Source organism: Aspergillus luchuensis, chromosome 7 (genome assembly GCF_016861625.1).
Source record: "Aspergillus luchuensis IFO 4308 DNA, chromosome 7, nearly complete sequence".
Taxonomy (NCBI): Eukaryota; Fungi; Ascomycota; class Eurotiomycetes; order Eurotiales; family Aspergillaceae; genus Aspergillus; species Aspergillus luchuensis.
Genome location: NC_054855.1, coordinates 1,658,513 through 1,675,199, shown reverse-complemented (window position 1 = coordinate 1,675,199; position 16,687 = coordinate 1,658,513). Strand labels below are relative to the sequence as shown.

Sequence of the window (16,687 nt, the reverse complement as noted above, 5' to 3'; positions counted from 1 at the left end):
CTTTGAAGCCAAATGAGACAAGATAGAGTACTAATACCCCCAGCTCTTCAATGTAAAATAATTCAGGAAAAGGTGGAAGAATACTTCGTGGAGCTCTGATCTAAGCCGGGGAAGAGTTGCGGCGAGCTGTCCCTTTCGCAAGCTAAAGCGGCGGCAATGGCATGCGCCAAGGCAAGTCAGTCAGTCAAGTCAGCCAGCCCGCCGCGCCGCCCCATCCAACTTCCGTGGGGAGCTCCGTGTGTCTTTCTCTGCCTCCGAACCGCAACCCAAGGGATTAGACCGCACCTAATCTTATTCAATTCTGCTCACGATGGCTCTGCAAGGCGTTGAGCAGACGATCCTTCGGGATCCGGCTCTATTGTGAGTTTATTGCTAGGCACTGGGCGCGGTTTGATGCGTAATACTGATGTGATCGACTCGCACCTCTAGCTACTGGATTGTGTTCCCTATCACTGTTGTTATGGTATGTGCACCTCATCTGCTCCATTGGTGACTAGGATATATGCTAATGTTATCATCCATTAGATTCTGACAGGTATCCTCCGTCACTATGCCACCGTCTTGATGAACAACCCCCCGAAGCCGGCCTCGACGCTGGCCGAATCCCGCGAACGCCTCGGACTCATTCGCGGCGTCAACTTACGGAATAACTCCTCCGTTCTCTCTAAGGAATCCTTCGAGATGCGCAAGAACTACCTCGTCTCTGCCTACCAGAGCGGTGCTTTCCTCAAGGACCCCGCTAGCCGCGGCCAGCCGCCTGCGAACCCAATGACCGATCCTGCTGGCATGGAGGCCATGATGGGCATGATGAAGGGGAATATGATGATGATGATCCCGCAGACGCTGATTATGAGCTGGATTAATGCGTTCTTTTCAGGATTCGTGATCTGTAGGGCTTACCTGATACACTATGAGGGGGGGAGATGAGCTGACATGAGTGCTACTAGTGAAATTGCCTTTTCCGCTTACCATTCGGTTCAAGTCGATGCTGCAGTCTGGTGTTATGACCCGGGATTTGGATGTCAGATGGGTGTCCAGTCTTTCGTGGTATTTCTTGAACTTGTTTGGACTGCAGTCGGTCTTTGGGTTTATCTTGGGTAGTGATAATGGTTAGTTCGATGTGCTTTCTTATCCATCAGGTTGGAGTGAGTGTTGCTGACATATTTTGCTTTAGCGGCCAACCACATGGCTTCGCAAATGGCGTCGATGAACCCTGCTGCTGGGATTAACCCGTTCCAGCCCGGCCAGGATCCCGATAAGTTGTACCAGAGTGAGGCTGAGAATTTGGAGGTCATTGAGCACTTTTGCATCCTGGATGGCGTTGAGGAGAGAGTTCTGGCTCATTACGCGGGCAGGAAAAGCTATTAGGTTACGATTGGTCTGGCTTATGGGTGTGTTTGGACTCTACTTGTTGAATATATTAGATGAAGTGCAGATGTATCAATATGACATACTAGTAATATAAGTGCAGAACGTGAGTAAGTACTAAGACGCGAGTGTCCTCATTAATAGTCGCCTCTGCCACGAGACCGTATCCGGGCATCCATCAATCATGAAATCATCATCAATATCATCACAAACAATAACGAAATATATAACCATCATGACAGTCCGCCATCAGAAACCTAAGTATAATTAACGACCCCATTCAAAATCCACAATTCCCCATTCGACACCTTCTCAGCAACACTATCCACCTCCACATTCCCCGGTTGAATCTACCACAACACAGTCAGCATCACATCACAGAAGCAACGGAAAAGAAAAGAAGAAAAAGAGCATACATAAATCTTCCCACCCTCCCCTTTATTCCACGTTACCTTCTCCCCAGCAAGGGTAACCCCCTCATCACCCTCTCCCCAAGGACTCCCCACAACAACATGCGCCTTCACAAACCTCTCCAAATTCTTCCTAGCCCGATCCTGCCCCTCATCACCCTCATACGCCCCAGCCTGCCCAAACCGCTCATAATCCTCAGGATTCTCCCACGGCTTGCGCGGCAGGTTCTGGATCGCGCTGTTCCGCGGTGCCAGGACCGTCACGTTGCTTGAGGGATCATTGAAGCGGGATTCTACACTGTCGAATTGCCGGGTGAGCGAGGCGTAGACGTTGATGAGACGGTTCTTGGGCAGGACGTCGGAGATGATGGGGTTTTCGTGTGAGGAGGATTTGCTGCCCATTTTGTTGTTGTTGGTGGGTAGCTGTTGGGATAGCCACTCTTTGATTTCGGAGAGGTAGGGATTGTTGTTGTTGGTGGTGTCTTGGAGGTGGAGGTCGTGACGGAGGTGTGGTGCGGAGACGAAGGGACGGGGGAGACGTTTTCGGAGTGGGAAGCTGTTGTTGGCTGTGGATAGAGTGGTGAGGATGATTATGATTAGGGTTAGGGAGGATGCTATGAGGAAGAGGGGTTTCTTGGTCATTTTGATATTGGGATCTTTTTATATAGATTAAGTTATGTGATAATTAGATGGTATGGTATTGTGGTGGAGGTGATCGGCCTGTCAGCCGGACTGGGGGATGACGCAACGGCCAACAGCTAACTAGATGTAATCTAGATGTAATCTAGTTTGTTAGTTAGGGAGGGACTTTTGTAATAGCTGGAGAGTAATATGGTCAATGTAGCAGCACGTGATGCCTATCGATAAGGGCAATCAATGGGCGGGCCACAAACGGCGTCATGTTCCGGTCGCGGAGAAGATAGACTGAGGCACTTGACTAGTTGCTTTCTTTCCTCCCCCTCCCCCTCCCCCTCCATTTGCCCCCTCACCTGCGATTTCCGACGTCTCACCTGTCACAAGATGTCGGCGTTGCAGACGTTCCTGCTGGTCGTGGACCATGATAAGCAGGAGGCCAAGCAGATCGCGGAACGAATTGCTCAAGGTACGTTATGTTTGATGTTCCCATGCACCCCCCGCCGCCGCCGTCGCCGCTGCTACAGCAGATTCACAGATGATGGACTGGGACTAACTACTATTGCTGGGGACAAAAAGATGTGGAGACCAAGAAAATCACGCTCATTGAAGTCGTGCAGTCGTTAGGAGAGTACATCAATGACGAGGACCCGATTCTGCGCGGCAAGGCCGTTTCCTACCTCACGGCCGTGATCAGGGCGCTTCCCCCGAAGTTCCTGTCGAGACAGCAGATTCAGGTTCTGACGACTTTCTTCTGCGAACGGATTGAGGATGGAGGTGCCGTCGCTGGGTTGGAGACCTTGCAGAAGCTGGATCGGTTCAATAAGGCGTTGGCTGAAGAGGTTGCGCGGGCGTGAGTGCATCTGATATTGATAAGGTCATGCGTCGCGCGGACGGGATGTGTAGCTGACTTGTGCAGTGTCTTCGAGCGCTTCGAGGAGCTACAGTCTCGCTCGCAGTCTCAGAGGTTCCAGGTTTACCAATTGCTGAACGAATTGATGATCAATCATCGTGCCGGTGCGTTTCCATCATCCATACTTCCTTCGGTCTTGATTTGCGGGAATTGACTGATGGTGCAGCCCTCCATGATATGGGTGACGAGTCCCTGGTTGGCATAGTGAACTTGATGACGGGTGAGAAGGACCCACGCAACCTGATGCTGGTTTTCTCGATCCTCAAGGTGGTGATGGTGGAGTGGGATGTGTCCAACCATGCTGAAGTATGTATTGCATGTGGTGTGGGTGTGGTCTTTTGATAACTGACATGTGAAGGCTCTGTTCGACTCTGTCTACAACTACTTCCCCATTACGTTCAGGCCTCCGCCGAATGATCCCTACGGTATCACTGCTCAGGATTTGAAGGATCGCTTGCAAGATTGCATTTCGGCGAATAGTCTATTTGCTCCGCACGCTGTTCCTTCTCTGTTGGATAAGCTTGACTCCACGTCGCCCAATGTCAAGGTACGTGTTGACAAGACTGCGGCCCTCATGCGTTCTAACAATCCTATAGAAAGATGCGCTCAATGCACTTATTGCTTGCGTCAAGTTGTACGATCCAAACACCGTGTCCAAGTACTCGATCACCATCTGGGAGACTCTGAAATTCGAGATCCTCAATGCCCAGGAAGAGTTCCTTTCTGAGCTCTCACTTCAGGTCTTGAGCAGCATTGCGCAGCGCTTGTCGGAGGGCGTCACACAGGTCTCCGATCAGTTGCCTCTTGCGCAGTTCTTGCGCCCTATTACCAAGGAGTGCAGCGAGCAATTGCAGGAGCCTCAGCAAAAACAGGCGAAGCCTGCTCAGCAAATCCTCAGCTCGACTTCCGCAGCGTCCGCGGCCTCGTTCACGCTCATTGTGCAAACCGTCGTCGCGCCACTCTTGACGATCTACCAGGAAGCTGATGGAATTGCTAAGCAGAGAGCTCTGCTAGATACATTGACCGTTCTCTTCGATTCTGCTATTCAGGTATATGGCGCATGGACATCGCGGGAGTCGGAGCCTAGTCTCAGCAACCCCTTGCTCGAATTCAAGGACCAGTTCTCGGACATCTTCGGCCAGGCTCTTATGGGCGTTATCAAAGAGGAAGTCTCGTTCCGCACCTCCGCCCTGAAGGGATTCTTGCGCTTGTCTACCCTGCGCAACTACTTCCAAGACAACGAAGTCGGACTCTTCGTACAATACCTTGACGAAATCCTCCTCAAGGAGGAATCGGTCGGTCGTGACGATCTGAAGAAGGAAGCCATCGCTGCCCTGACTGAAATCTCGAAGTACAAGCCTCGTCTGATCCTGGACATCACTTTCCCTGCTTTCGTGGCCACGCTTCCTGACTCCGACGATGGGTCGAACCCTGGGTATATCACCACCCTCGAGACTCTCGCACAAATCAGTGTTGAGAGAGATATCTTCGACACGCTTGTCCGTCGTCTGCTCAGCAAGTTGAGCATACTGTTGCAGAAGGAAGATCCAGGGTCCGTGGACTACCCCAGAGCCATCCTCTTGACTATCCTTTATGTCATGAACCAAAGGAAACTCGAGGAGACCCCAAACCTGGACCTCTACTACGACAAGATCGTCGTGAGCCTGTGCCGCAGCGCAGCAACAGCAGCTCTAGGCAAGGCCCCGAACAACATCCTAACCGACGCTACCGTCCTTGATGTCCTCGGAAGACTATGCAACGTCATCATCAGATCCCTTCCTCAGAGCAAGCACGACGAAGTCGTTTCCAACATCTACACCCTCTTCGCCTCAGCGGATGGCTTCCAACAGGTGCCTTTCACGCCCTCCCCAACCGACAGCCACCGCCGCACCATGATCCTCTCGACCTACCTCCTCGCCAGTCTCCCCCGAGACACGAAGAACCTTCCCTCCTGCACACCCCCCGTGATGTCCGACCTCCTCACAGACATCGCAAGCCGCTGCACGACCGAGACCGAGACCGCCACCCAACTGGCCTTCCTCCGCCATCTAGCCCTCTACATCAACAAGCACCTCAACAAGGAAGATCTCGATCTCGCAACCTCCCTCTTCGACACCCTCCTCCCCCCAACCACCCAAGACCCCCAACTCACCACCCCCACCATCAAAACCCTCTTCTGGCTCTCCAAAGCCCTCATCCTACGCCTCTCCCCCAAAACCACCCAAATCCTCACCACCCTCCTGAACCTCCTCTCCTCCTCCTCCGAATCCACCAGCACCACCGCCGCCCGCGGCTTCGCCATCCTCCTCAAAGACGACGAAGTCCTCTCCCCAACCAACCACGCCAACATCCGCCTCCTCTCCAAACAACGCGTCTTCACCACCCTCACTCCACTCATCTCCGCTCGCATCCGCGAGGTCAACGTCGCCGGCAACACCACAACCACCACCACAGCACCAACATCACCACACATCAAACCCGCCCACCTAACCGCCCTCTCCGGCATCCTCTCCACCATCCCCCCGACCCTAGTCATGCCCGAACTCCCCACCCTCCTCCCCCTCCTCCTTCAAAGTCTAGACCTCCAATCCGCCGACTCCCAGCCCGTCCGCGCCGCCACCCTCGAGACCCTCGCGGTAATCATCCGCGACAACGGCGTCACCGTGATCGAAGATTGCGGACACGTGCAAAGCCTCGTCACTCGACTCCTCAAGACAGCCGAGCATGCACCAGCTACTGGAGCCGTGAACGGACCCAAACTGCGCGTCGATGCCCTCAAGTGTCTGTTCTTGCTTGCGCAGACGCCGGGTTCCGGTGGTGTCGCCGATGCTCCCAAGGTAGCTAAGGCGGGTAAGCTGTCGCCGCTGTTGCCGGTGAAGAGTCAGGTGCTTCGGGCGTTGAGGACGGTGCTGGATGATCCGAAGCGCGATGTTAGGAAGGCTGCGGTGGATGCGAGGGGCGCTTGGCTTAGGGGGGTGGATGATGCGGCGGAGCAGGATGATTGATTTGTCTTATCATTATTCTTCCCCCCTCTAGTACTTTCTATTTTTTTCGTTATGTTTTTTATGTGTTAGAAGGGAGGGTATATTTTGGTTTTTGGATTCGAGTTTTGGCTGCATTCTTGGTACGGGGTACGTGCTGCATGCTGGCTGCTCCTGAATGTAAAACGTGTGGTGGCAATAAAGGCAGAGAATTAGATGGAATGTATAGACAATTGGATACTGTGCATAACACTGATGTGAAAGTGACGTTCTCGAAAATAGCTGCATGTCGGTAGGGTCTCGACCTACGCAGACGTTTACGTACCAAAAATCAGAAGTGCTGTAACTACAAAGAAGAACAGAAATTGTAGCAATCACAAAAGAAAACCTGGTCATATTGACTAAATTTCAATTTGATCTCATTGATACTTCCTCCGCACTGCACCCCGACCTCACCAAAATTCCCGCTCCAGCCCTTCGAACGTTTCTCTCTGTGGGCAGGCGCTACCTAGGTCTTTAACGCTCTCTATGTCATCAAACTCGAGGCCCTTTGAAACGGGTACAATCTGAAGCGCGCCGGAGTGGACTGATGCCTTGGTTGAGACGTTGGCCCTCTGGTTGAAGTAGCCAACACCATCTGCCTTCTCAACTACCAAGCTAGTGAGACGCAGGAGATCCCCGAGCCCCCCGGTCCCAATGGCCATGGCGACTGGACTAAGTGGCGCATCTGGGGTTATAAGCGATGCATCCCTCCCGAATAAGTCGACGCTACACCAGTCTTCTGCACGCTCACCAACCTCAAGGTCGACATTGCTCTTTAAGAGAGATTCAATAGCTGGACTGACGAGCGAAGCCTCATACCAAAGCCTTCCCCGTCTGATCATCTCTTGAGGTGCCACCGCACGGGCGCGCACGGCTGTTCCTTCAGCGGCACTGGTCCCGACAATCAGATCCTGAGTCTCTAGTACCTGCAGATATAGATCTCCAGTGACTTCATTTGAGGGAGCCACATCTGAGCGAATGAACTTATGCCGAGTCCAACGCTTCATGTATACCTTCTCAATAGAGATCGTATTCCCAGCTGGAAGGCGGGTGAAAATGCGCAGAAGTGGTTTGTCTGCGGGTATCCAAAGATGGTCAATCATATGTTGAGCTGCTGATGCAAATTCCGGTCCACAATCGGTGACGCAGTTGACACTAAAATTCGCATCCCAGATTTGTAGTGGGATATGCAAGTTAACGCCCCCAAGTGATGAAACCGGCTTCCTCAAAGTATGACCACCCTGTTCATCAATGACAAGAACAAGAGGTTGACCAGGCTTCGTTCGGCAATGGAACTCATAAGATACATTGTATTCGTCATACTCTTGTTCGAACAGCCGGCGTTTTCCTTGCGCCTTGGACGTCCTCAGGTCAACAAGATGGTCAATGTCTGCACCAGAGGTCGTCAATCTATTTATGAATTTCGTCGTCGGTGCGGCCAGACCCGTCCGTGGCTTGAAGATCTTCTCCCAATCGCTGAAGAGCATCACTTGCTCGCAGCATGGCTTTGGGAGTGACGGTACTAAGATCAGCCCGATTTGCACCTCCAAAGTGATTGCTCCTGGGAATGTTTCAGCTGCCTCTAGAGTGGGCTTCAAGGCCTCATACAATTTCTTGATGTCTTCGTCAATATTCCCGCCCTCCTGGATTTGCTGTTCTTCTTGTTCGTGGCTCGCCGGTGTTGCTATTCTCTCCTTGATCGGTCCAGAGCCATGTTGGCTCCCTGAAACATCGACTGACGGCTTCTTGGCGGGCCTTGGAAGTATTCCCCAAGCATCTTCAAGGGTCTTCTGTTTCTTGGCTTTAGCCTCGGCCTTGCTAGTAACCTTGTCTTTGTTACTTGAATTAGGTGCTTTCTGTGTCATAGTACGGCGGAAGGCTCTCGTCACGACCTCATCATCGAGGTGTTTCGCTGCCCCGTGGGATCTCTCAATTTCCGTGACTTTGTCATGAGCTAAATTCCCCTGTGCCTGGCGTAGAGTTGGTGCATCCTTGTAAGCCTGCTCCACGATCAGTGATTCGCCTTCGTTGCTTTCATTGTAGACCATGGTCAACGAAGCTAGTCTGTTTGTCTGCTCAAACACCATCTCACTGCTGTGTGAAGTAGCCCTTGCGTTACTGAGTGGTGCCACCATATCACCGCTGAGTGAAGCGTCTCTGGTTCTGCCGGAGGAAGTCGCCCTTTCATTGCTATGAGAGGGAGTTCTGTCGTGGCTTGGGGAAGTTTCTCTGTCATTGCTTAGAGAAGTCGCTTCTTGCATGGATTCCGTGCTGCTAAGCTCTAACGGGGCCCCAGATGCCTCAAAAACTAAACCGGCAAGATCAAGACCATTGCCCTTGTTGTGCCCGACCACTTCTTCTGAGGCCGGGGTTGGGGAGACCGCAATTCGACTACAAGACAGACTCGATGGCACTAAGGCCGGCTGATAGAAGGAAATCGTCGGTTTAATACTAGGTCCGTCAGTTGTTACCGGCCCAAGAATATCAACAAGCTCCTTCCGGTTGTTAAGCTTCTTCTCCTGCCCCGGTCGGGTGTGGGGGTAGGTGCGGTGGTCGCTTTTCATAGCCTTGGGGGCGCTTCTGTTAAGACCATATTTTGTGGTGTCAAAACCCTGGATAAGACGCGGCTTGTTCTCCGGCACTGTTTGATCGATGGTTGGAGCTACCTGAGCCTGTGGCGCCTGCACCTCAGCCATCGGATCTGCTGTAACATGCTGGCCTGCCATGCCAGTTTCGGTGGAGTAGGTCATCTTCCACTTCTTACGACCCTTAGAGACATCGCCTTCAGCCTCCGCAGCTTGATCCACAGCATTCTTGAGTTTCGGCTCTGCACACCCCCGAGATGATGATGGCTGTATCCCGTCAGAGGTGATGAGTCTGCGCTGTTTGATACCTGGTGGCCTCTTAGTCATTGGAGCAGGAGATTTCACAGCTGACTGCTCGAGATGAGGCACAATTCTCATATCTGCTTCGGGTATAGGAACAGAATTTTCAGCACCAGTTCCCTCCACAACCCACCGATTCCACTGGTCCACTTGTTTTGCCTTCTCAGGCGTTAAATAAGGATGTGTAGCGATGTCGCTGGAAGCTGTAGCCGGAGCTCTGGCTCTAGCAAGCTCATCAACAGTACTCAAGGCAAGATATTCATCGCCTATTCCAATCCCTTGAAAGACGAAGTCATTCCAGAGACGTGTTCTTCCAGGCTCCTCGGTTATGTGAGGTGGATTAGTGATATTTCTGGGCTCTCTGAATGCATGGATCTCCTCGTCGAAGGGTAACGGCACAGTGACGAACATCTGACCGAGTTCCCAGGTGATGCTCATGTCTGGGTCGGTCAGAAGGCGTCGAGCAGTACTGTTCAGACTGCCGTAGCTCTGCATACGAAAACGTATGCGGCCGTTATCCGGAGTAGCATTCAAATTTGCTACTACTGGGTTCAAAATAGAGCTCTGTTACACAAGTAAGAAAATGACATGTACTCTAGCGAGACGGACACTTACCAGGGGCTTCTCAATCCGAGTGAGTTTCGCCAAGGCATCCTGTACGTCTTCGACGGACTTCCCGATCACTCGGATGCCATGGCCTTCGACAACGCAAGCCTCAGTCCCAGTCAAAGCCGCTATCTGCGAGAGAAAGTCACGGAACCTGTTGTCTGAAAAGCAACCCACGCCCCCAGTGGACGATAGCCAGAACCTAGTGACAAGAGCTGCGGGGTTAGGTATCAAGTCCTGGTCAGAGCTGTCTGACAGGGCTAGAAGCCCGCCTTCTTCGTCCTTGTCCGAGTCGGAAGCCACGGTGTCTTCGTCGACAGGCATAGTGGCAGAGACGTCAAGTTGATTGATCCGAGGCATCTAAAATTTCTGCTCGTTAGCGAGATGTTCTGTTGAAGTGGGAGAACAAGAAAGCCCCGAGACGTACGTCTAGCAAATCCTTATTCTCCTGACCATCGATGAAGTTTGATACAACCTTTGCAATTTGAGACGTGCTGCCCTCCAGATTACCCTTGACCTCAAGAACCTAGGCAAACAACTTTGTTAGCATTCTGAATCAAGTATTACTGGGTGGGATATCAACACACGTTGTCGTGCTTATGGTAATGATATTCACTGTCATACTGGTTTTTGAGTTTCCTACAACAGTCAGCTTCAATCACAGAAGAAGCGTGTGTTGGGTAGAGTCTTTACTTGATCTGATCTGTAACCTCCTCAACCTGTTATTGTGTTAATGCGGATCACCACGATATAACAACACTGGCTTTTGCTTACCCCAATATCTTCAAACGCCCACATCGACGCCAGCGTGAGCCGCTGCGTCCCCGACATTATGTTAATTGAAGATGTGAAAGATCGTGCAAATGAACTCTATGATGGGGGTGGTCAAGAAAACAGAACGAGATTGATGGTGATAACCGATGAAAGACGAACCAGTCAAGGCATGAACGAGATTACGAAGAAAAGAGAGGAAAGACGAAAGGAGGAAGTGGGAAAGAAAACAAGAAGTGGTGCTTGGGGGGAAGATGGCGGGGCAAAGGGTGGTCAGTTAATTCTCATGGCAATGAAACACCGGGGAAAGAGCCAGGGTGAATGGCCAGTAATCAATAATAACACGGGGCGAACTTTAAGGGAATCAACACAGGCACTTGCACAAACACAGAGCGGGTGGATGCAGCTGGAATTCCCTGCGAGTGGACGCCACTGGAACAGTCACGGTGTGTCATTGAAGTTAACAGAAATACGGTCTGGGCAAGAGAAGGCAAAGCCCGCGTTCTGTAGACCATGAAAGCAACTGCATCAAGGCACAGTGAAGTCCCTGATCCAGAAAGAAATACAAATACTCCCAGAAAAGGATGAGATGGTGGGGGAGATTTGCCGTTAGCAGCACAGGAAGAGGCCGTCCCAAGCCTTTCAAAGGAGAGTTCCGTCACATAGGAAGTTTTTGCATTACTGTAAGATTGCATTGTTGACATGCAAAGAATAAAAAAGTATATCTACACGGATACTGCCGTTCTGGTCATCCGAACACTCTAAACACAGGGTGACACGCAAGGACATGATGGTCTATTCTTCCGGGGTATCGAGCAATCCCAAACTCCAGATCTCTTCCAGAGATACTGTGGAGTGTGAATATGAGAGAAAAGAGAAACATTGAAGGGAAAGAGAAAGAGTTGTAAAGAGAGGTGGACAAGAAGAGGGGAAGGAAAAGCAAAAGAGTGAAAGAAAAGAAAAGAAAAAAAAAGAAATTACAAGAAAATTAAAAAGGGCCACAGCCGGAAGGTTTCCGTCTTCGCTGTCCAGGCGCAGACATGGCCAGTAACCTCCGTGCTGAAGGCATAAAAGCGCCGATAAAAGGGACGAAGATTGAGTCGAATATGCCAGATCAATGTACCCGCCATTGAATCGAAGCTGCGTAGGTAGCCCAAAGCGTATTCTGCCCAGTAGCAGCTTTCCCAGGTACGTTCCTTTGAATCGTCATTGGAGAGGGGGGTATCATTTATTCGGCATCCTTGATTTGGTGCTTGACTTGAATGGCCCATTTCATCTGCCCCTGGGTTTCTTGCAGCGCAGCAAGGGCCGCATTGATTTTGGCCTCACCCTCACGTCCGCTTTCAATCAGGGATCTCAATTCTTCGTCCTGGGTGCGTTTGTAGGCTTCGTACTCGGCGAAGAGGGCCTCGAACTTCTGCCTGCTGCTCTCAAGCTCACGATCCTTCTCGGCCATCAGTTCGTCCAGGCGCTCTACATGAGTGTCTTTTTCGTCACTTCGTTTCTTCAAAGCGACAAAATCATCCCGGAGCACCTTGAGCTTCTTCAGATGTTCCGCCCGTTCCCGTTGTCCGGTCTTCGCCAGCACATCATACTGAGTTCGAGAATGATGAGAGATTTCTTGGAGCTCGGCACATTTCCGATGAAAATCGTCTCGAGCTTCATCCATCAATTGAGTTGTCTTCCGAGCCTCTCCCTCAGCATGAGATCTCCGGTCTTTTTCGCCTTGAATTTCCAACCGAAGCTCTTCGATTTTCTTATCCTTCCGTGAAATGGAGTGCAGATTGGTCTCATTCGCTTGTTCGAGATTGCGGAGTCGTTCGGTCATATTCTGGACCTGGATCTTGAACGCATCGTTCATTCGCTGGGTCTCCTCGGCCCTCGAGCGATAGACGCTACAATCGCGGGTCAAACGCGCAACCTCCTCCTGTAGATTGTGTATCACCCGTCCCGACTTTCCCGTCGCTGCGTGGCCGACGGCGGATGACCATTCGGTTGCCGGAACATCGCCAGATATGGAATTGTGGATACCGTTCGTGCCGTTCGGTGAGGGGGCAACTACCGTTTCTACACACGTGCACACGAATTAGCTGGGGTCGAGGGCATGGGAAAGGGGGAGGGGGCGGAGATGCTTACCTGTGGACGACTCTTCCGCAGCGGATGCCTTCTGACGCTCCGGGGTACCAATTTCAAAGAGGCCATTGTACTGATGCATGTTCAATTCCGTTTCCACATGTGGTAAGCTCACACGAGGCGCTCGTTGGGGATCTGACGTAGGTAGCACAAGCATGTCCGAGTCAGCATTTTTTGTTCCTGCCTTAGGGGACTTCTTGACCCGACCGAATCGGGCCATTCCGAGCAAAGCGGATAGGGTTGGAATGTTGGCTAAAAGGCAGAATAACCGCAAAGGGCAATGCGACAATGAAGGGAACGGAGTAGGTATCCAAGCAGCAACCTACTCCCTTGGGAGGGGAGGAAGGAAGACCACGTAGGATGCCACTCCGTAGCCGGAGTTGGGGCCGCAGCAAGGAGCAAGCCAGCAACTTAAATCGACAAAACGAACACCGCCAAAGACAATAACTGAATTGTACAAAAGCAAATCAAGGGCGAGATACTAGTAGACCTAGTAGTAAAAGGTGCGCCCGCAGACTTTCTGACCCCGGAATTGACAAACGAGCACGTCGCGGGGAAGATTGGGAACTTAAGTGGCAGATGATGATAGGGATGCATGGAAAGGCACAAAATGACGAGAAAGAAGGGGAAGAAAAAGCGCAGCACATACCACGAAGTGGATCAATGCTTGTTTGCAGATCTGCAGCACGAATATTATTATTGTGATGAGGATTAGAATGGTGCTTATTCATCGCCGAGACATCAGAAAAAAATCCGAGATTGCGGTGGAAGAAGTTGAACTCGATGGATGCAGAAGCCAAAGGCGGCAAGTGCTGAAACAAGTAGACAATGACAGGGTCTGGGTCACTCTCAACGCACCTAAATGTACTAGTATTTTACCCGCTGATCCGCGTCGACAGCAGCACGAACCATAAACTCGCGCAACTGGGTGAATATCGTAGGGTTCACAGGAGACGAGAGGCTGAGTGATATATATATATATATAGTATCAACTACTAAGTATGGACAGTGATAAGGGAGGGGCAGTAGTATGGTTAATCGGTGCAGTCGAGTACTACCGAGAGTTTGAAAGGGAATGACCGGTGGTGACTCTGTCAGTTGCGAGTAGAAATAAATATTTTCTGGGAAGATGAGAGAGATCCCCGCACTTAATAAAGATGCAGCCGGAACTGCTGGGCAGCAAAAAAGAAAAGAAGGCACTAATAGGGATCGAGATGTCTGATGATGTGAGGTGTCTGCCTGGCAGCAAAAGAACAATAATAATAATAATAATAATTAAATGAATAAGATGAATTAAGAATAGTAGCGCCCGACCTGGGACTGCCGCCGCTAACCACGGCCGCTAGAAGCAAAACCTGTCTTTCGGATCCAATCCCCTCTGTTCGCCTCCCCCCATCGATCTTCCTACTTGAAACAATCCAGCCTCACTGTCAATTATGACTTGTAGGAACAGTCCGATTGATGATGCACACAAATTTACCCAACTCCAGACCTGTAATCAGTTCAACGATTGGCTAGTGGACATTGTACATGACATAATAAACTCGTTGTTTGCTATTGGCTACACTAACTAGAAGTTGGCTATCGAAAACCCTTTTTGAAGGGAAACCCCCATCACTCGTAATATCCAACCGAACCTATTCCCGCCTTCAGATATCGTCTCACGCCTGACCATTCAAAAACCCATAATCGTGAAATCTCATTATATACAAAGGAAATCTGACCAAAGGAGCGACTCACACCAAGGAAAAGTAAAGGTAAGGATGGGACGTTTTCGAAACAGAAAAGAACCATATGAATAGAAATTTTGTCGTGATGACTGAGGCCAACATAACTGGCAGTTCCCGAACCTCAGAACTGAAATAGACGATTAGATCCCAATGCTCATGCTACCTACTGAGGACTTCGGTCCTCCCACGTCAGATTCAACAGACGAGATAGAAACCCATAGCCACGATGCCAAGGACCAGATCAAGAGAGACCATCTGGAAAGGTGCGCCACCATTCTGCATTGCCGCCGCCATGGCACTCTTACTGGAAACATTGGAGTTACTGTCGTGGTTGGCATCCAATGTGAAATTCGTTGTCGCATTGTTGCCAGGCAAAACACTGTTCACTTCATCCCGGGGAGCAGTGTCGGTGGGTGTAGGAGTTGGTGTAGTCTGTGTCTGGGATGCTGTTGTCGTCTCCTGTGTGGAGGTAGTTGAGCTTGCAGCTGAAGTTGCAGCGGTTCTTTCCGAGTCATTGTTCAACGTCACTAGCCCCGAATAGTTTACCTGCCCATCCTGGTCGATCTGAAAGGCATAATCTGAGCCTGGTTCCAGAGAGTTGTCAGGTGTCCAAGTGTAAGAGCCTCCCTTTGCATCTTTGGTCAAGACTTGGACAGTGTCGAGGTCTGCGGCTGCTCCTTTACGCAGGGTGATCGTAACAGGCTAGAAATGTCATCAGCAAAGTGCACCAGAAATACTCAAGGAATGAAGAAGGGATCGTACAGCATCAGAGTCACTGTCCCAGTTCAAGGTTGTAGGGGCGCCGGCATCAATAGTAGTCGGCCAATGCGTGAAAGCCAAGGCTGCCTGGGCAATCTGGACTTGAGCCAGACACGCCGCAACAGCAACAACTGCCTCTGTAAAGCGCATAGTTGCCGTAGTGCCAATGTTTGTAGGTCAGGTATCAGAGATACGAGATGCAGTTACTCTCGCAAGCAACACTGGTTGATGCAAGCCGCTATCAATGATGACTCCCCTAGTACTGGTTCACTTCTTCCTGCAAAGATCTCCGCAAGATCTCAGTGAGTTGACACACCTTGGGGATTCCCTAGTAAGTACAGTCACGATGTCCTATACTCACCCTTTTCCGTGTAGAGCTACCGTCCAGAACGTCCAGAAATCGGTGTGGCTCGTACAGAACAGAGATCTCCAGAGGTGTGAATGGCATCAGGGCTGGACGATGGACTTTTATTTCCCTCCTTTACCCGTGCTTTGTTTACCTCCGAGTATGCTAGCATACCAGGTGAAAGGCGCGACAAACATGCCGGCATTGAGCACTAGCATTCCGGCTACGCTGCCCATGACTGGCACAGGCTCATGTGTAGGAATGTAGCCGAAGTACCGAGTCGAGGCTCTACATTCCCCTCCGCGCCTTTCACAAGGGGTGGGACTGTGACAGCCCAACGGCCTATCTTAGCTGGATCTCTCCGAGTTGGATTGAATACGATCGCGAGATGAAGCAGATATCTATACATTGTCTCAGCAGCACCTGCCCCCATCCGCTTCAAGGGCGGACAAACCGATTACTTTGAGCCGTGTTAGAACTTAGTAAAGTGTCTCGCCACATGTTGAGTCATCGGAACATTCAAGTATGTGTCCTTCATTCAAATCGTTTCAATATCTCTAGGCTCATGGATTTAGATTTCATTTTGCAAGAGCGAAGGGCGGTTATGTCACGGCTCTACATACTTGTGCATTCCCAACCTGAGGCCGTAATTCCCCAGAAAGTTGCACCATATCGAGTAGTCTATTCTGCCATCCACAGGGGAGGAAAATTAGCTTCGCGTGGTGGGCGGACTTCAAATCTGCAAGGGGTAGATCCCGAGGAACGCGATGGACTGTATCGGGCATGGACTGATGGAACATCATCATAACTTCTTCAATTTGTGTCAATCGGGAGTGCAGCATGTGCCGATAGCTCGGCCAGTCTCGGTTTCGCACTCCAATCAATGGTTCTACGGAAACTTATCAGAAATCCTCTAGAAATGCCCGATCCCGTAGGAAAGAGGACAGAGACGGGTTCCTGAAGTGAACCAGGGTTCAGAGTTTCCAAAAATATCAAAGACCGAACAATCGTCTGGTTTTCCACGAGAATCGCAACGGTGAAACTCGATCCTGATTGTTCGGTTACCGAAAGCGGAAAGCAGTTGAGCTTCGTCTGTATCCACATCGATAA

General features: G+C 50.8%; 6 protein-coding genes across 6 annotated transcripts; 2 read left to right on the top strand and 4 right to left on the bottom strand.

The window, feature by feature from the left end:
* Nucleotides 1-310: 310 nt before the first annotated feature.
* On the top strand, nt 311-1,368 carry EMC3 (ER membrane complex subunit EMC3; the record flags this gene model as incomplete). The annotated part of the gene is made up of 5 exons (XM_041683177.1): nt 311-360; nt 430-463; nt 526-889; nt 948-1,109; nt 1,175-1,368. 5 exons carry the CDS (start codon nt 311-313, stop codon nt 1,366-1,368), a joined length of 804 nt encoding a protein of 267 aa, XP_041547464.1.
* Nucleotides 1,369-1,625: 257 nt separating this feature from the next.
* Nucleotides 1,626-2,420, bottom strand: AKAW2_70579S (uncharacterized protein; the record flags this gene model as incomplete). Its single annotated transcript, XM_041683176.1, has 2 exons — nt 1,626-1,718; nt 1,785-2,420. 2 exons carry the CDS (start codon nt 2,418-2,420, stop codon nt 1,626-1,628), a joined length of 729 nt encoding a protein of 242 aa, XP_041547463.1.
* A 378-nt stretch (nt 2,421-2,798) lies between these two features.
* On the top strand, nt 2,799-6,329 carry AKAW2_70578A (MET18/MMS19 family protein; the record flags this gene model as incomplete). Its single annotated transcript, XM_041683175.1, has 6 exons — nt 2,799-2,880; nt 2,991-3,264; nt 3,331-3,428; nt 3,491-3,630; nt 3,683-3,871; nt 3,921-6,329. 6 exons carry the CDS (start codon nt 2,799-2,801, stop codon nt 6,327-6,329), a joined length of 3,192 nt encoding a protein of 1,063 aa, XP_041547462.1.
* A 428-nt stretch (nt 6,330-6,757) lies between these two features.
* AKAW2_70577S (uncharacterized protein) lies at nt 6,758-10,669 on the bottom strand (the record flags this gene model as incomplete). The annotated part of the gene is made up of 6 exons (XM_041683174.1): nt 6,758-9,796; nt 9,848-10,198; nt 10,266-10,364; nt 10,426-10,477; nt 10,532-10,557; nt 10,613-10,669. 6 exons carry the CDS (start codon nt 10,667-10,669, stop codon nt 6,758-6,760), a joined length of 3,624 nt encoding a protein of 1,207 aa, XP_041547461.1.
* Nucleotides 10,670-11,837: 1,168 nt separating this feature from the next.
* AKAW2_70576S (uncharacterized protein) lies at nt 11,838-13,473 on the bottom strand (the record flags this gene model as incomplete). Its single annotated transcript, XM_041683173.1, has 3 exons — nt 11,838-12,676; nt 12,746-12,877; nt 13,392-13,473. The coding sequence occupies 3 exons, from the start codon at nt 13,471-13,473 to the stop codon at nt 11,838-11,840; spliced, it is 1,053 nt and encodes a 350-aa protein (XP_041547460.1).
* Nucleotides 13,474-14,667: 1,194 nt separating this feature from the next.
* Nucleotides 14,668-15,381, bottom strand: AKAW2_70575S (GPI anchored serine-threonine rich family protein; the record flags this gene model as incomplete). The annotated part of the gene is made up of 2 exons (XM_041683172.1): nt 14,668-15,174; nt 15,235-15,381. The coding sequence occupies 2 exons, from the start codon at nt 15,379-15,381 to the stop codon at nt 14,668-14,670; spliced, it is 654 nt and encodes a 217-aa protein (XP_041547459.1).
* Nucleotides 15,382-16,687: the final 1,306 nt, after the last annotated feature.